We start from the raw sequence: 20,548 nt of genomic DNA on the forward strand, positions 1-20,548 counted from the left end.
CATCTAACGGGTCTTTTACTAGATTCAAGGGGTTTTTATAGATGAATCCACCCTTAGAATGGAGTTAAGATTTTTAGGGATGGACTGAATCCGGTCCGTGGATTGATGTCAAATTCATGGGCAGGATGCGATTTATAGGGGGGCTATTAGTAGAGTAGGAGGGGGCTGCAATTCAGATTTCTGAGGTGAATTGCAGTCCACTTATCCTTAGATTAAAAGGGACTGGTCCTGAACCCTATTCAATCTAAATTTGAGTTTTATCCTAAAAAGTGTTGGTAAATTTACTAACAAAAAATTCAAGGAAAAAAAAAAAGATTTTGTCTTATTTATATTTTAGGTAGTGGATCTGCTATACAAATCATGATTTTTAAAACCAAATCGGTCAAGGGTCCAGTTACCAATTCGAACGGCTGGCCCGTTCTAACAAAAAAATAAAAAAAAATTAAAACATTGAAAAACGGTCAAAACCATTCGAACAATTTAAATGGTTCAAACGGTTAACCGGCTGGTTCAGCAGTTTGTTGACCAAAATCAAAAGTTTTGTGGAAAAAAGAGGGTTTGGGAAAAAAGCGAGTTCAGCGATTCCCGATTTTTCTGGTCCAGCCGTCCAATTCGATCCGATTTTGAAAACCATGATACAAATAGGAATATAGGATGGGGCCCATGGAAGACCTCTCATAATTTGAGACTAAAGGCGATGTCTTCTATCAGGGGTGTATTCATACTTTGCACCACACGCTTTTTTTTTGTTCCCCCAATTATGAAATTAACTCCATCCACAATCCTCGCTGGACATAAAATTTGTTCTCTATTCCCGATCCTTGATAAGGATGGGTTCACCGTGGGACCCGAATCTTTAAAATTTTTTAGATAATAGTATTTTTTATGAAAATAAATTTACTTAAAATAAATAAAAAAAATAAATTATAATAACATTTTAAATATGTTTTGATATATACAATATACATTTAATATAAATAACATTTAAATAAATAAATATATATATATATATTTATATATAAATATATAATCAGGCTCGGGGTGGGGTGGGGACCTCAATCCCCATCCCCAACCCCGACCAGGGATTCTTATTAATTTCCGTTTTCATCCCCGCCCCACCAAAGCAATCCCTATCTCCGAGCCAATGGAGTCTGAGAACTCGGGTCCCCATCGGGGATGGAGAAATTGCCATTCCTAACCTTGATTAACATATAAAAGAAAAAGGTTCCGGTATTGTCCTTAAAAAGGTGTATTGGCAAGGTATCAATATAATACAATGTGCCCAATATAAGATGTATCATATCAATACTTTAAACCTTTGATTAGAAAACTCATTTCATCACCGGGAGTTCTCTAACTATATTTTAATTTAAAAAACCCATCCTTGAGCTCGTAAGAAATGGTATTTCTAATTACCACATGCATGATACATCAACTCTTCCATTTCCAAATTTCTTCACATATGACAAAGAAACAAAGTGAAATTTTGTAGGATTTATTATGTGTTAAATCATTGTGGGAAGAACCGTAAGATTGTAACACGTGGCAATTAAAGCAATTATAATCAATACCAGACCATTATGCAGAGTAGGTAAAAGGTTTGATAGTTAAGGAGGTGGCATTCTGATGAAATGCACATGCTAAATAGGAAGCAGATATGTAGGGCAGTAGGGCATTAAATAACCAAATTGACAATAGATGGGGAGATATTGCACAGCTGCAAGGGTCTGTGAGGACCATTTTGTTGAAGTGGTGTGGTTTGCCACTCATATAGTTGATGGGCTTATTGTTGGGTCTATTTTTTGGCCAGCTCTTTGTTATGGGTCTTCAATTTTGTGTGTTTGGGCTTACGCCTTATATCTTCTTTTTCTTCTTTTTTCTTAATAAATTTTTATTTAGTGTAAAAAATAAGGGAAAATTCCTGATCAGTACTTTATATTTTTGCTCGAGTAACAATTTGATCCCCAAAGTTTAAAATGCGATAATTCAGTACCCAAAGTTTTAAAATGCAATAATTCAGTACCCAAACTTTCAAATACAATAATTCAGTACCCAAACTTTCAAAATGTGACAATCCAGTATCTATCGTTAACCTGTCCATTAATTAGCCGTTAAGTGACATTTGAAAAGTAAAAAATGCTATAAGAGTGCCATCTAATTCTCTTTATCAACCACCCAAACATTGACAATAAAATGAACATCCCCAAATTCTAGATTCTTCTAAGATTTGGGACTGTTCAGTTTTTTGTCAATGTTTGGATGGTTGATAAAGAGAATTAGATGGCACTCAAAGGGCATTTTTGACTTTTCAAATGTCACTTAATGGCTGATTAACGGACTGGTTAACGACAAGTACTGGATTGTCACATTTTGGAAGTTGGGGTATTAGATTGTCACATTTTGAAAGTTTGGGTACTGGATTGTCACATTTTAAAGTTCGGGGACCAAATTGTCATTTGAACCAAAGTACAAGGTATTGATCGGGAATTTTCCCAAAAGTAATGTTGTTTGTATATATACTAGCATAATATATAGTTCAATGAGGTCTTAATTATATATACTAGTGTAAAAGCATATCCATGCAAGTAAGTTTTAGCCATACATGATATATGATATTTGGATTTAACTTTAATGAATTTATGGAACCCAAGTCAAGTATCCACCTCGCATCACGGGTTATGACCAGACAATTATACCAAATTCTCTATGCTTGGAAGTCATGTCTACAATTTAGATCAATATTGTTTTAAAAAATAACCAGGAATTGAAACTGCTTTTTCTCTAGGTGGTAAATCAGTGATTTAACCGCTCAAGTCAAATGGGTCAATCTATAAAATCATAAATCATATGATAATAAAAATACAAAATTTGTACCATTTATAAAAATGAGAATGGTTGTCAGAAGACCTGATTTTTCTATTTCCACTATTGTCCCTTAGTTATCATACATGGGTTATCTGATTATCTATTTCCATTATTACCCCTATTATTGTCCCTTAGTTATTATACCTGGGTAATCCGATTATCTATTTCCATTATTACCCCTCTTTAGTTATTATTATTCCAATTACATATCTATTTCTATTATTTTCCCTCCTTAGCCATTGTATCCTAATTTCTCTATAACCATTATATATTTCTATAATCTATAATAAAAATGAGGATGGTAACAATGTTTCGTCAAAAAGCCTGATTACACTTTCCCTTTTTATAGGGATGCAATAGATCGAATTGGATTCAAATCAAGGTATATCCAAATCCAATCTGATAAATTATAGGTCAAATCCAATCCGATCAGATCTCACAAATATTGATTTAGATTCGAATTCGATAAGGACATTGGATATTCGAATTTGATCCAATCAGATTTATTTTTTTAAAATCATAAATTATTAAAAAATTAAATATAACAATTTAAATAAAGAAAAACAATAAAATGAATGTCTTTTTCAACTATTTTCATCATATATACATGTTTTTATAAAAAAATAAATAACTATAAAAATTACAAAAATATGATATAAATAATATATTGGATCCTTTTGAATCGGATAGGGGTGATCCGAATCTGATTCAGTTTTTAATCCGATCCAAAAATCCATAATGAAGATATCCAAATCCTATAAAATAGGATTAGACTTTGGATCGGATCGAATCATGATCCCTTTTTACCCTTTATGCTTTTTGTTATTCCAATATTTATTTGACCTATCATTAAATGGGATGTACACTATGAAACAAAGTTTTTTCCAATAAAAATGAATACTAACCGTTAACATACTGAATATCAACCAAAGTTGCATCCTCTAATTTTTACCTTTATCATTTTTTTGCTATTCCAATCTTTGATCTTTCATAAATGTGAAACTATAAAGTGGGCTATACCCAACACAGGCCAATCAATGTAGCAATTGGACTAGCCCATACCCCCGAGTTGTGTTGGGCTTGGGTTTTGAGGCTCGTGCATCAGCATGATATAGAACAAAAAAGTGGACCATGCTGGTATAGGCCCACAGCCCATCACAGAACAGGCTTTTATATATATATATATATATATATATATATATATATATATATATATATATATATATTCAATTTTACTGTACTATTTTGTTCAAATTATATTGTAATTTTTTTAATTTCATATATAAACAATTGTATACATCAAAATTTATATAGAATAAAATTTTAATATTTTTTCAATTTCTTTTTTATTTAGTTAATTTATTTAACTTTTCATTATTTATTTAATTTTTTAATAAAAAATCATGCCTCTCACACCCCAGCCTATGGCTAAGCCCACCTGGACTTGTGTTGTAGGCCAAACCTTGGAAGAGTTTCAGCCTTTCAAGCCAGGTAGGGCATGACCCACCCAGGACCATGTGTCGACATGGCACGGCCTGTTAAAGCATAGACAACCCGCAAAATCTTGTCATGTCGGCATGACACAACCCATTTTATATTTTCTGATGAATTAATGAAAAGTGCAAATTAGAGACAATACAAAAAAGGGCACGGAAAATAGTAAATAACACACATACAAACAAATGAGAAAATAATAGCAAAGAAATAATCATAAATTGTCAAACATCAATCAAACCACTTTCTAATGGCCTAAATCCAAGTTCTTTCCAACTTATTGTCAAATTGATATCTTCATCCCAAATTGTATTTTCTTTATCATACTTGATTTGTATTAATGAGTTTAGTTATAGTTTTAACTATTATTTTTTTCATTCATTTTCACCCGTGCATCGGCTTCTCTACTAGTAAGTATAAAAATTAGTTAAACATGCAAAATACAACTAAATATGCATGTATCTGATATTATAAATTCATTGTATTAACCAATTAATTATGGCTCGGTTGGTAAGTTTTTCTGGCTGTTTAAAGCGAAGACCTGGGATTAAATCCTGCTGCCACCAGGGTTGGAGGGTTATGGATTTGAGGAGATAGGCTACCCTGTTATGTTAACAAGCAAAAAAATATATATAAAAAGAAAAAAAAATCATTGTATTAAACAAAATAAGTGTAAAAAACAAAAATTATTATAATAAATAATGAAAATGACTAAAAAAATGCAGAAAAAAAAGAGATATTTAATGTCTAAGCCATGGATCAAATGGCTCGACAGTTCCACACATTTTTCTCTCTAAGCAGATGGCGATTCAAGGGTTCGACTGGTCCAAATTGGCAAGGTCAATGATAGGTTCTTTCTCTGGGTACCTTTTTCCTCCTCATTTTCTATAGATGTTTTTTTTTATTTTTTTTTTACTCCTAGTACTATTTTCTGATATTTTAGAAATCATTAGGTTAAGTGAGATCCCAATTGGAAGGAATGGCTTGTCTTTATGTTATACACAGACCTTCATTTGTGTTTAAAGCTCAATTTGAGTCAACTATTGACCCTAGGTGGAGCTCTCTTCTCCATGGTGTTTGGAAGCGTGGGTGTTTTTTGAGACCGATTTTCAAGAAAAAATGCCCATGCTTCCAAAACCTGTTTTTCACAAAAAAAAATGTTTCTGCCACATAGGCAGTGAGCAATACTATGCTGTTTGATAAGGTGATTTTCATCACTGTTTTTCATGTATGTACTGACAAGTAAACACCACATAACATACACATCAGTCAACCGTTGGGGGAAACAGTTTACCAATGCATGAAACGCCAAATTTGACATTTCATGCATCGGTGGAGTCCCAATTTTTGAGGCATGCCCAATTTTTTAATAATTGGTTGAACCAAACAATGAAATACATAGGCGTTTATTATGTAGATCCAACGTGGCACCGTTTTTTTGAAAAACGGCCATGGTTCCAAACCCCCTCATTAGTCCCTCACTAAAATAGAGATTTAATTAGAGAATACAGACCAAGACTGTTCATTGCCTGACATGTTTGATTGCATTCTTTCCTAAGCTCTCTCTCTCTCTCTCTCTCATTAAACAGGAATGAATAACTAATTGTTTCTAAACTATTTTTTATTGGTTTTTTAGTTTTCTTTACCAACTCTTCGACCTATGATTCACTATCCCTCTCTCTTGAATTTTGAAAGAATCTCCCACTTGTCACTGTTCCAACTGTACAGATGAATAAAAACTTCTGAAGGGGAGGAATATATAAAAACTCTGAAGTGTTGGTAATATACTACAATATTTCATATAAGAAATTTGGTGTAAAACATAGGATCGGTTTGGTTTGCAGGAATAAGGGTTTGGGTTCAGAATAGAAATGTCTCATTTCTAATGGAAAGGCATTCCCCCATTTGAAGGAATGATCATTCCCTCCTCCCTTAGAAATGAGAATCCATTCCAATTGATTCTAATTCCCATTTGAACCAAATAAGCAGAGAAATAGGCTGCATTCCAATTTCAATTCCTGACTATAAATCAAACGGACCTGTAGTGCAATGTGTTTGAGTCTTTGTTTGAATTATTCTCTCTATATATATTTATGAGAGAGAAACTCTTCAAACTATATTAGCTGCCATTATTATTAAAGAAGACTTTGCGAGTTAACTGTTGAGATAAGGAGCCAAAAAAGAACCAAGAATCGTACAAATGGAAGCAAGATACGGGGTCCAACAAAATAGCTTCACTTCTATTCATGGTAAGTTTTCATCCCAAAAAGCCTCTCCCAGTCCCACAGACCATGCATGATCAATGCTTTCAACCCGCTGTTGACCTGCCAATTGAATTGTTTGAACTGTCACCCGGTCAGGATTTTGGGTTCAGTTCAGTCAAGACCTGTCAGATGGTCAAATACCGTTGCCTTGGTCAAGAACCGTTTGGCCCGGATGGTTCGACCACTAACACGTGCGACCTAGTGCCTGGGATGCGGGTTGCATACACAATGAGTACAAACTTTTGGAGGCCATAACTTTGCACTCCGATGCCTGATTGGGGTGATTCTTTTTATTTTTTATTTTGGGTAACTTTTCGAGATCTATGTCCCATAGAGGCATAGGCGCCTTGCCCCGCTATTTTCATAAAAAATAATCATTTTTGGCCTCAAATTACAATTTATAATATTTTTTATAAATAAAAATAAAAAATATAAATCAAATATAAAATAATACATATAATATATCTATAACATATTTATACATTGTTTATTGCTAAGACGATTCGGCCTCCAATAAGGCTTAAAAGCTTCTGCCTTCTCGTCCACACTTAAACAGCCTGGATTATCACATGTTTTGTCATTAATGACTCACAACCCAGAGGCAAAGACGATTCGGCCTACAATAAGGCTTAAAAGCTTCTGCCTTCTCGTCCACACTTAAACAGCCTGGATTATCACATGTTTTGTCATTAATTTGGAATTCTGTACACATCTACACCAGGCTGGCAAGGGGTTATTGAAGCGGTCAACAAGGAACCAAACTCTAGTCAGGCCATTATCCAACGACATCAAATCAACCTCCCACAACGTCTCACAGCACATTCCCACTGTGTATTAGAAACATCTCTTAATGATAATATCAGAAATGATGATATCATCATTTGAAGATATTTCCAATACATTAGCCCGGATGTTTTGGAGAACAATCTTATGGGAGGTCTGGTTTGAACTCTTATCCAGCCATATCCCTACAGTCAGGTGGAGAGAGAGAGAGAGGAGGGAGGCATGTGCTTTTCACATGAAAGCAATAGGTTAGTCTAAACATTGAACAATTAACTCCTCAACCAAATGGTAGGTTGTCTTATAGGTATGGAATAATAGATAATGTGTCTGAATCAAGTCATTATAGCTTAGGTCTCTTTCTATCTCTATTTAATATTGGTTGTTGTTTTTTTTAATTTCCTTCGTATAATGGAGATGAATATCTTGATGTTGCCTTTCTTTCATTTCTATCCTCACTTTGTTATCACTATATCCATATACAATTCCTACAGCTAATAAGCTAGAAGAGCTGAGGTGTCCCAACGATTTGCACACATCCTTCCGTGTATTGGGTTAGGGAGATGTTCCCGATACTCGGTGGGATGTGCCTATGAGGTCGGTGTGAGGTGGGGTCTAGATGCCAAGTGGGTGTCAATCTCTTTTATTAGGCATTTTAGCGAGTTCACATCAGTGCCCCACAATGCCCCAATCACACCTCGACCTTGTATTGGGAGCATCTCCCGGTGACAAGTACGGGATGTGTTGTGAGGCATCTAGAGGTGTAAAGTGGGTCATGCCGTGTGCGGCCTGTGCAAAGTGTGGGTCGTGCTGTGTCGTCCTCCCCGGTGAAAATTTTGGGGGTTGGTTCGGCATGGCCCACAGCCCAGGCATGTGCAGACCCGTGCCATGCCATGGGCCAAGCCCTGGACCAGGTTGGGCCGTGCATCGGGCCAAAGCTATTTATTTAAAAAATTGACAAAAAACTTAAAATTTCAATTTTATATGAATTTTGTGTATAAAATTGCTTATACATAATTAAATAAATTAGTATAATAAAATTAAAAAAATATATTTATTTTATTAATATATTATATATTATATAATTATAATTTATATAATATTATATAAATATATAATATATATAAATAATATATATGGGTTGTATTGGGCTAGGCTGCGGGCTAGGTCATTTCAGCCTGTGGACCTAAAACCCCAGGCCCAGCACAGCCCATATGATCATGTTGGGCCTGGCATGGCCTGCAGACCGTCATGCCAGACTGGTCCAAGTTTGTGTCCGGCCATGCCGGGCCGCGGGCGGCACGACCCGATTTACACCTCTAGGGGCATTATGGGATGCCCTTCCCCTCAAGTTTGTTGGCCCGAGCAATGTTTTAAAAACTGATCTAGAATCAAAACCATTATAGCCATCGGTTTCCGAGTCAATTATTCGATCGTCCAGTTCAAATAGATGGCCCGTTCTAACAAAAAATTAAAATTTAAAAAAAAATAATTAAAATAAAAAATGACCAGAAATTGTTGAATGGATCAACAGTTCAACCACCCAGGTCAATAGGTCGTTAACCAATTCAATGATTTTTGGCCGGGAGCCAAGTTTGGAGTAAAATAGAACTGATTACTTGGATGATTTCCGATCCAAATGGTCCAACCATCCAGGTCAATGGCAATTCGAAAACATTGGGCCCGAGATTTTAACATTATTCCAAGTAATGGACCGTTAGGAATTTCTCATAATCAATCAGTTGAAAGTTTCAGCATCTTGTTCATGGGGCTACACAATAACAACAATAACGGGTAACCCATCTCCCAAATCCCAAACCCACAACCTCGGTGAAGGCAGGTCTTCCCTACCAAACACGTTACTAACTGAATTAGTCGGCACCTTCCCATCAATTTATATTTTGATGGAATATGTATCTACCTAAATGTGATCTAATATGATCCAATCTAAATCAATAATGTTTAGCCATTTGCATTTATAAGCATAAAATTAATACATATCTATTAATAAAGTTGTTTTGAATATGTATGTTTACTTAAAAAGTCACAGGTCCCACGTCTCATAGAAATTATTTTCAAATAAATTCATTTTTAGTTAATTTTGTTAATAGCACAGAATATTTTAATTATTTTTAATTTAGATTATGTTTGCGAGTGTTTAAAAATAAGTGCTTATTTGGGATGGACCACACCATTAAGTACTTATTAGTGTTTTGGAAATAAGCCTGAAAAAAAATGCTTATTTTTTAAACCCAAATTTTCAGCTTTCTTTAAGTGCTCATACAATAGTACTTATTCACTTTTTTCTCCCATAATTGTCCCCAGTGAATTTTTAGAATACCAATTATAACCCTTTTACGAAAGCACTTTTATAAAAGTACTTTTACAAAAGTATTTTTATGGAAGCACTTGTACAAAAGTACTTTATAAAAGCAATTCTATAAAAGTACTTTTATCAAAGCACTTTTATAAAGTATTTTTACGAAAGCACTTTTACGAACAAAAGAACTTTTATAAAAGCACTTTTACGAAAGCACTTTTATAAAAGTACTTTTGTAAAAGCACTTCTATCAAAATACTTTTGTTCATTCACTTTGGATTGGATATTTTGAAAATTTGAAAGAAAATGAAAGACAAAAGAGTCACAATTACTTATTATTGGAAAAAAAAATACCACCAAACACTCAATATAAAATAAGTGCTTATTTTTAAAATAAGCACTTAAAAAAATTAGGTGTCAAATGCAAATAAGTACTTATTTTAAGCATTTATTCAATAAGCATTTATTTTTAACATAAACACTCTCAAACATGACCTTAATTTATTAATGGCATTGAATAACCGAATCCAATTAAGCCCTATTTAAATCAAAATGGATAGGAACATACGCCATTATTTAGTACTTCAATGTTAACTTGCCCAAAAACAGGGCCTTTATTCTGGCTACGAACAGGCGTTTTGGGGGGCTTAAATTTGGCCCAATTCCGGCTCCAAATCAACTTTCCACATATAAGATATTGCCTGGTTTTTACCCCAAATAAAAAAAAAAAAAAAGAAAAGAAAAGATATTGCCTGATTGGTTGACCTTCTTGGCCAAATAATCTGACAAATAGATCGCTCTCATGGACTCTAGTTGGTTTCTAAGGTTCAAAATTTCAATATGATACGCTCTATATCGGGATTATTATACTGTCCTAAACCCAAATTAGAGGTGTTTCGGTTTTTTACTATTTTTAGGGGGTACGCATGCTTAAAACTGACCCCTGATACAATTTTGAAAAATAAAACATTAGGGCTCGCTTGGTTCTTGGGAATAGGGGTCTAGAATCGGAATCGGAATGGGTCACTCCAATTCTAAATGTTTGGTCGGGCGGAATAAGAATCTCATTCCCATTTCTGGTGGAATGGCCATTGCCTCCCCCTCCCTTGAAAATGAAATCACATTCCAGCTTATTCCAAATCCAAATGTTTGGTTAGGTAGAATAAGAATCCCATTCCCATACCTATTGGAATGGCAAATCACATTCCAGCTTACTCCAAATCCAAATGTTTGGTTGGGCAGAATAAGAATCCCATTCCAATTCCTATTGGAATGGCCATTCCCTCCCCCTTCCAACTTGTTCCAATTCCTGTTTGAACAAACCAAATTATGGGAAAGATCACTCTGATTCTGATTGTGACTATGAACCAAATGAACCCTTCGATTAACAAAATAATAAAGTAGTGAAACATCCGATAAGCCTTTTGTGCATATTGGATGCTTCGATACTTTAAATCAGGCCATCATAGTTCTTGCAAATGAAAGAGTACAACAAATATGTAAAGTACAAATGCATACAAAATGCATGGTTTTGCAATCTACATATATATTTGTATTTGTACTTCTTCCAAACCGAGCCAAAAGGGAGGGAAGTGGGAGGCTGTGCTTTCCCATCGAGGCTTCATCCTCCCCTTGTGCTCTAATGTTTTAGGGCTATTTATATCCTATTTGGCTCACTGCTTGGTCACCTGGCTTATTCATCAGACTGGGCTGACTCGGTTCAAATCAGCCCCCCACAACGTCCCACAGCACATCCCCGCCGTGTATTGAGAACATCTCCCAATAATGACATAATCATTTTTGGTATATTATCGGTAGATGTTTCCAATACACGGGTGTGCAGTGAGACGTTGTGGGGGGCTGATTTGATCTCAGATTTTGAAATCTATACTCTTACACAGTTACACTTGTAACATACTTGGGTCAGTGAATGACAGATAAGGGTGCCAATGGACCGGTTTTGAATTGGACCCATCCAGTTCAAAATCAATTTGGATGAATTGGAAGGACCAACAAGACATATTGGGTTGGACCAATTCAGTCCAAAAGTTTATTAGAATAGATTGGACCTGATCCGTCCGTAATAAATTTATATTGGATTGGGTTGGATTAAACCAAATCTGGTCCATTGATATAAGATAAGAATATATGTGTCAATGGACCGGGTTTGGGTTGAAATCAATCTAAATCAAAATGAATTTGAACAGATTGGACGGTCCAGACATTGAATTGGACCATCCAAATTGGTTCAAAACATTCATTGGATTGGACCTGGTCCATGGACTCACATTGAGCTGGATCGAATTGGACCAAATCCAGTCCAATTGAACCTGGTCCTTGGGACATCCATTGTATGTCTCTGTCTCCAGTCTGTAGTCTGTGCTGTGTAGATAAACTCCCACATCTTATAGAGAAATCCTTTTTGCTTCTGCAAGAATATTTTATAGGATTCTTTTTTGTTCCAATAATCCAACTTTTGCTTTCTTTAACATGCACGTCCCTACTTGCTTTTCTTTTTTTAATTGATGAAACCACTTGTCCATGGATTCTCTGATTTTTGAATGCTTTTGAGCATGGATTCAGAGGGGAGATAGCTTGGTCAATAACAGATTAGCTACCTAACTTCTCCTATCTACAAACCTATCCCAGCCATTCTATTCTCTACTCATGGTTTATGATTATGAACAGAGAGAGAGGTGGGAATGTGGGATTCATGAATCAAGATTTTTTAAACTGGATCGGACATAGAACCATTGTAGCTAGGGACTGGTTTTTGGGTCGAATAATGATCTGACCATCTAATTCAAATGGAAGGCCTATTTTGACTTTAAAATTAAAAAAAACGGCTAAAATTGTTGTCCAGATTGGTGGGTTGACAGTTCGACTATCCGAGCTAATGGGTTACTGATCAAATGAATGGATTTGGCAAAAAAAAAAAAAAAAAACGGTTTTAGGATGAAACGAAACCGGCTCCCGAGTTTTCCGGTCCGATTTTCAAAACCATGCCATGAATCATAAATGGAAGGAATACCCACCATTAGAGATAAGACAAATAAAGTCGATCGGTAAGGTCTTTTCGTGGGTCCCACTTCTGTCATGAAGGGAGATGAATCCAGGGAATTGCAGCCTGGCGTTGTCTCTGCAAATTTGGTTTATTTAAGAAAGAAGAAAAATGGATGATCCAAGAAACCCTTTTTCATACTGTACGTACATGTGAAACCCAAAGAGTTGTGAGTTTGGAATATAATTGAGGATACATCCTTCCACCCATTTGTCATTTCTTTAATTTTCAATTGGTATTATGTAAGAGGCGTATCGAACCGTCCAAGCAACGCAACACTCAGCAGTCAGCTCAGCCTTCTATATAAGAAATCTCCATTTCTTATCATCTCTAGTCTGCAGATATCCAGCATTAATTCATCTTGGGTTTCAAGCTTAACGTCGTACGAACCCATGGAAGCAACTACCGAGAAGCAGGCGACCTTGTCGTCTGAATCTCAAGCATCCAAAGAGATGGCGTCGTCCTCACCCGCCACTAAATATTTGTCGCTGGACTTGTCGCTTAGAGTCCTACTGTTCGCGTCGACGCTCGTGGCCGTGGTGGTCATGGTCACCAGCAAGCAGACCGAGCTCGTGCCCGTCCGGTTACTGCCGATGCCCGCCTTTGGCTACAAAGCAGCCAAGTTCAATCACTCTCCGGCAACCATGTAAGTTGATCTTAACTGAATTGCTTGAACTACTACATGTCTGGACTGGTAGATAGGTAGACTGGTAGAGCTGATGATCTTTTTGCGTCACGTACTTAGGTAGCTGATCTTTTGGGGTTGGCCCCAAGACTGATATGATCCTCTATCAGCTTCATCACTCTCAGTCCCGGGCCGGTGATCTTTCGGTGCTTGGTACAGTATATGCACCGGCCGGCCACCGGGAGAAGAACACAAAATGACCCAGCTTTTAATTTTGAGCTTATCCATTAAGAGTCAACAAAGTTTGCATCAATTTGTCAAAGTGGGACCAGAATCGATATCAAAAGTGGAGCCCATGACTTATCATGGGTTTAGCGCTTTGGCTAGAGTCTAGAGTTTCATTCTGGACCCGGCTTGCCAGGTGGAAATTCTGATTGACATGTAGCCTCACTCATTCATTCTGGGTCTGGCTGATCACTTGAGTCGTCTGTTGCTATTTTCTATGTAATTTTGATCAACGCTATATATACCTTGTGTAGATACTTTGTGGCTGCACTTTCAGTGGCTTGTTTATACAGTATTATCACCACGCTCACATCCTTGGGAGCCATCTGGAAGCCATGCCCCTCGAAGAAGTTCTTCCTTCTCCTGGTTTTCATGGATCTGGTAATTAATTAATTAATTAATTAGCTGCTAACAGATATATAATCTCCTTGATTCCCTCTCTTTAACATTAATGTTGCTGGGTACAAAGAGGAGATATACTTACTCAGAGCTTATCTCTGTATCTGGTGCTGCAGATAATGCTGGGGTTGGTGGCCTCAGCCACTGGCACGGCGGGTGGTGTGGCTTACATCGGGCTGAAGGGCAATTCTCACGTAGGATGGACTAAGATCTGCTCTGTCTACGACAAGTTTTGCCACCACGTCGCTAGCTCAATTGCAATCTCTTTGTTTGCTTCTATTCTCCTTGTCTCGCTGGTTATGGTCTCCACATACGCGCTCTACCGCCGCTGCTAATCAGAATCCAGAGCTAATCAATGAAGCTTAATTTGGTTGTGGGTCTGTCTGCATTAAGAAGTGTGTGTGTGTGTTTGATCAAGTGCTGATCGAATCCATGTCTGTATCATATCATAGAACCAAACTAGCTCTTCATCATCATACTGTTGTTATTTATAATTAGCCAACAATGTACAACTGCTTTAACTTACTGCTTGTCTTTATTAAGCTACATTTAGTTTACTGCTGTAAGTCCATTTGTTGAGACCCAGAAACTCGTTTCGACATTTTGACAAACAACCAGAGATCACACCAGTGACAGTGGGCGGGATTGATTTTGCAGAAAATAGAACACAACTGACAACCCCAATGAAAAAACCAGTCAACTTCTTCCATCTCTTCTTTCACTTGGCTTGTTCCGACTCTTAAGAGAGACTCAATGGCCTCATGTTCTGGGGATTCCCATAAATCTGGTTATGATCAATAATTAGTAAAAATAGAGCACATTTCACGCACTTAACCAACCGTGCTTATTATATGGCTTACTTGTTAAATAATCAAGTAACTATGCTGTTTTCTAAAGTTTCCCACATTCTGCTCTCTATTCTACGCTCCGTTAGACACCTTTTTTTTAATTAAAAATCCATTTTTTAAGCGTAGAAGAATCATTCTCTCTCTCTCTCTCTTTGCTCTTTCGAGAGAACCTTGACCCATGTTGCCAAACTCAACAACCAATTACGATGTGTATGGTGTAAGAGCAATTCATAACATGGGCTATGCTTGTTACTGTGGCGGTTTGTTAACATTGAAGAAAGGTTTTGTACGGGATTTATTTTGAAAAACAAGAAAAGTAATTATTGAATGAAGCTTATCTCAATTGTTGCTCTCATACAAACTAAGACAAACATTTATTGAGGGGATATTTGGTATGGCTTCCATTTATTTAAAAAACGTTTTTATTTGATTTATCTTCAAAATCAAGGAAAAGTCAGAGATAATAAAGTTTATTGGATAAACAGGTTTACCAAATAACATTTTGGTACAAACGCTTACATGGCAATGAGCTAGCACCGTTTACCAAAACACAAAAGCCATACCAAACATCATCTTAATAAACGTTTTTCAAAAGAAAAAACTGTCAGCGTTGCCAATTCATTGCCAATAGATGTTTATTCTAAACTGCTATTCAATAAAACTTTTATTAAATAAACATTTGTCTCGATTTGTGTTATTATGTGAAAGCCAACCACTGGGAGAAGTTTCATTTTAGATGATGTTTGATATAATTTTCATTTATTTTAAAAAAAAAAAGTTTGTACTTAATTTATCATCAAAATCTGCCATTAGGCACTATATAAGCAAAACAGTAGACAAGCACCTTAGCGTTGGGGGAAATGTTAAAATGAAGCTCCCCCCAACGGTTGGCTTATATATAAATGGAGACAAAACATTTATTTGATAAACATGCTTAACAAATAGCATTTTTGGGACAAACACATGGCAATGAAATGACATCGTTCTCCAAATAAACGAAAATCATACCAAACACCATCTTAATGTTTCTCTCAACACCAAAGCATTTATTTACTATTTAGCTTATGTGGCGTCTAGTGGTGTCTAATTGTCAAAAAACATCAATAAACTTAAACATTTATCAATTATTTTTTCAAAATGATAAAAATACAAAAAGTTTATTTCATAACGGCAACAGAACCAAACATCCCCTAAAATCATCAACAACAAGCTAATACTAGATGGGGACTTGAGGTTGAACTTGGCTTACTAGCACTTTTCTGTTTTGTGGTATATTCTCAAAGTTATTTATCTTTTATCTTTTTTTTTTATTTTAGGGAAATTGACTAAAATTCACCAAGTCAGTAAGTTTTTATTTTCCAAAACTCACCTTTTGTTAGTGCACCGTTAATGCTTCTTAACAGAGGTGTCCATGTCAGCATAAATAACAATTTTCATGGCCAAATTACTCTTGAATGGCGAGTTAGAGGAAAAATGGTCTTTTTCAGTTTTCAATTTTCATGTTTTTTTTTTTTTGCATTTTTAGTGTTTTGTTATAATTTCCGTTTTTTACATTTTCTATTTTCTACAATCTATAATTTTCCTATATTTTTTGTTATCTATTTGTAATTTCTGTGTTTTTCTATAATTTTTTGTGCTTTTCTACAATTTTTATTTTCTGATTTTCTTTTCAATTTCTATAGTTTCTATAATTTGAAAATATTTTTTTATTTTGTTTGCAATTTCTATAATTTTTTATATTTTTTGTAATTTCTATATTTTTATGTATTTTATATTTGAAAATATTTTTTGAACTTTTTTCCTTTTTTTCATGTCTAAATATTAAAATGGTAATATATTAACACCCATTAATTTATTTTGTATATATTTTATATTTTTCTATGAAGGTTAAAATGGTAATGTATTGACACCCGTTAATCTGTTTAACGTTGAGTTAGCAACATGGTGAGTTTTAGACATTTTGAAAAATTGTGGTGAGTTTAAGAGAAATGCTGAAAACTCATGATGAGTTTTAGACAATTTCCCTTTATTTTATAATTTTAAAGTTGAACAAAACAATTTAAATGGTCAATCACCTTAAGACTTTTAACACTCCTCATTAATATATCATTAACTCTCTCTCTCTCTCTCTCTCTCTCCTCCATTAGCTGTTTTAATAATATCTCTTCATTAATTATGCTATTAACTCTCTCCTTCAATAACTCATGCCACTAATATTCAATGACATATTATAATTATTAGTAAAGATTAATTGTATTGAAATTGATATATTCAATGGTATATTATTATGCTAAATAATTTACTTTCGTTCAAAATTATAATCCATTCATATTCCATTTGAAAATAATAAAAGTTAATCAACCATAATAAAAATAATTTAGTAAGTTACTTGAATAAAATAAAAACAATTATTAATTATCGTTATTAATGAAAATATTTTTTATTAATATAATAAAAAGAACTTAATTAATAAAAGGAATAAGATAAATAAAAACTAATATCAATTTAAAATGAATATAAAACTAATACAAAATTACCAAACAATTATAAGTTTTATAATTAAGTTTTATTAATTTAAAACCAACTTAAGTTCCACTAAAAATAAAAATTTATATAAATTTCATAAGGAATTTAAATTTAATAAAAACTTAATATACTTAAATAAATTCCATTTTTACTAATTTTAAAAGTTAATAAAAATATCAATTTTAAATATAGTTTAATTATTTTAAAATCTATTTAAATTTCATTTAAAAATAAGGGAAATTATAAAAACCTCTTTGGGTTTTCTAGCAATTGTATGAAGCTCCCCAGTTTTTTGACCTTAACGAAACCTCCCCTATTATTTTGAAAAAAAAAAGCAAATTCCTTCCTTTTATTAGCATTTCAAATAAATAATGTTAATGTAATGCATTAATTCTACTTCACTTCAGCCTTTTTACCTTATTTTGTCCAAGGTAATGCATAAATAATGTTAATGTAATGCATAAATAATGTTAATGTAATGCATTATTCTTTGAAAGTTATCTGGAAAAATAAATTAGTAAAGGGTAACATTGAAACTTTAAATTATGTATGATAATGCATTAACAATGATATAAGACTTCAATGTCTTTGTTATCAAAAAGCCAAGGGAAAATAGGTATTTGCACTTTTTTCTCAAAACTATAGGAAAGGCCTTTGGTAGGGTCAAAACACAAGGGTGGTTTATAGAATTGTTTAAAGCAGATGTTTTTTTTTATAATTTTACCTAGAAATAATACAAAAATAAAAATATATATTTTTCAAATTTATCTAGAGAATAGGAAATTGGCCACTCTCACTAAAATGCAACTTAAATGTGATTGGATAAACTAGACATAACTCCAAAAAATAATACTTGAATTGACTTACATGAACACCACTTAATTGGAAATATTATACAGCTCCATCTTCAATTTTATTTATAAATAAAGCCTGTACATCACACGTGTCCTGACTAATACCTTTTTTATGTACGATGGGGTCCTCTCATGAGATCAGATAAGAAAGAAAATCGAAAAGATAAAAGAATAGAGAGTTGCGTGAAAGAGAATTATTATCACATGCTCATTGACATCTGGTAAAATTTTATTTGGTTAGTAGAATAGAGAGTTGGGTGAAGTTAGTAGGAATCCGGACTGCACGTTTGTTTACATGGATAATATTAAAATGGGTTGGCCTATTTGGATTATCTAAACTTGGGCCAACCCATTAAGTCTCGAATTTGGGTTTTTGTTTGGCCCAAAATTTCATTAATTAGGCAGGACAGAGGCAGACTTACCATGTGTACAAACTACTAACAAATATTGGTGGATTCACCACTTGATGGGCTGTATATTATACCCTGAGCTTTTAGAACTCTAGGGTATGTTTTTTTTTTATTTTAACTCTTAATAATTTTTTTTTAGTTTATAAATTGATATGTATTTTTCAATTTTATTCTTATTTTAATATTTTTTTGATTTTTTATAATTTACTCATATTTTTCAATATTATTTTGAATTTAATAAATTATTTTTATGAAATGTTGCAAATTGAACTCAAAATTACCAAATAGTCTATTTTAGGGGTAAAATAGTAAAATCAATGAATTTCAGATGCTGAAACACAAACAACATTCTTTATTTAGAGCATCTAAAAAGTCGAAAAACAACTATGTCTCTTTTCAGATTTTAGACACTTTTAAAATCATTTTTAACTTTTCTGATTTTAGATTTCAGATTTATCAAACGCCACCTTAAATTAATTGGCTACTTGAGTTATTTTGTTTCATTTTAAAAATAGAAATAAAAATAACACAAATTAAAATAGATAAATGGTAGGGGAGAAAAGAGAGCCAATATTAACATGGCATGGCATGTCTTGTTTTATTATATACTAGTGAGGACAACACAAGATTTGTCAAGGGAAAGTGAAACGATAGCAGCTGATAACTATTATAATGAAGGAATGCAATGCTGTTTAAAATAATTGATCTTTAATTTAGTAATTTGTAACAATTTGAATTAATTATATTAATATTTTTTAACAAAAGTAATAAAATACCGGTAATTACTTACTAAAATAATTATTTTTCTATATTATATGTTAGTGTTCTATATTAATTATTTTAATTTATTAATGATTAAATGTTACAAATTTTTAGTAAATATTAGTAAATATATGAAATTAGGTTCTAGTCATAATAAAATTATGGGTTAAAGATTTAAACATACCTTGAGTTTTCAGAAATTGACTTACACATACCCTAATGTTGTGTTTGTTTTGAAGGAAAAAGTAAGGAAAGAAAGAGAAAGACAGAGAAACCTATACAAGGTTTATACATGTTTCCCTTCCTTTGCTTTTATTTCCATACTTTTTCCTTCAAACCAAACATGGCCTAAAGTTTTAAAATGGACTTAAGCATACCTTGTGTACCAACCCCACATACCCTTCATCAATGAAATGTCACATCTGAATTCATTTAAAGTTTTTGAAAGCGTATCTTACCCTTATATCCCTTCAATAGATGAGACTTTCCCTCTCTACAATAATTCCTCTTACTTCTCTCTAGTATTAACACTCCAGAGCTTTTTCTTTTCGAGAAAGCTTATGATCTTAGTGTGATCCTATACTTGCCCTTTACCTTAATCAATTTACCACTTGTTGTCAAAAACTCCAACTTCTCTGACAATAGCCACTTGAAGTTTTGGCAGTGCCCAGCACTGGTCCTCAATATACAAAGCAATATGACCCCGTTCGCTTCTCAGCAAGTTACTTATTTGGGTAAATGCAGTTAGCTGGGCAAGTTTTTCCTAGGGAACACTTACCCGGATAGGTGCATCCCATGTTCTTTTATTTCTCATGTAAATAAGACAATGATGTTCTTCCATTTGTCTTGTTCTTCAGATTCACATTTGAACACAAAGACAATACACTACTTATTCTAGGTCTTTTAGTATTGTGATCCATTCTTGCTCCATGTTTCTTAACCCCAAACTTAAGGGCAGTTCCTTCTTCTAAGGTCCACTTGTCCGGAATCCTTTGGAGCACCCATTAGGAGAAGTCCCAAAATCTTTTTAGGTCCACCCACTAACATATTGAACA

The 20,548-nt window shown here is 34.0% G+C and overlaps 1 protein-coding gene across 1 annotated transcript; it reads left to right on the forward strand.

Annotated features, from left to right (window-relative positions):
* The first annotated feature begins 13,016 nt into the window (after positions 1-13,016).
* LOC104588944 (CASP-like protein 1D1) lies at positions 13,017-15,284 on the forward strand. The gene is made up of 3 exons (XM_010247084.3): positions 13,017-13,430; positions 13,949-14,075; positions 14,210-15,284. The coding sequence occupies exons 1-3, from the start codon at positions 13,177-13,179 to the stop codon at positions 14,426-14,428; spliced, it is 600 nt and encodes a 199-aa protein (XP_010245386.1). The 5' UTR covers positions 13,017-13,176; the 3' UTR covers positions 14,429-15,284.
* The last annotated feature ends 5,264 nt before the right edge of the window (positions 15,285-20,548 follow it).

Source organism: Nelumbo nucifera, chromosome 3 (assembly GCF_055504915.1).
Source record: "Nelumbo nucifera cultivar China Antique chromosome 3, China Antique-T2T, whole genome shotgun sequence".
Taxonomy (NCBI): Eukaryota; Viridiplantae; Streptophyta; class Magnoliopsida; order Proteales; family Nelumbonaceae; genus Nelumbo; species Nelumbo nucifera.

Coding starts and splice junctions, on each gene's coding strand:
- LOC104588944 (XM_010247084.3), top strand. CDS start 13,177: ATGGAAGCAACTACCGAGAAGCAGGCGACCTTGTCGTCTGAATCTCAA. Junction 13,431..13,948: donor AATCACTCTCCGGCAACCAT/GTAAGTTGATCT, acceptor TACCTTGTGTAG/ATACTTTGTGGCTGCACTTT. Junction 14,076..14,209: donor TCCTGGTTTTCATGGATCTG/GTAATTAATTAA, acceptor CTGGTGCTGCAG/ATAATGCTGGGGTTGGTGGC.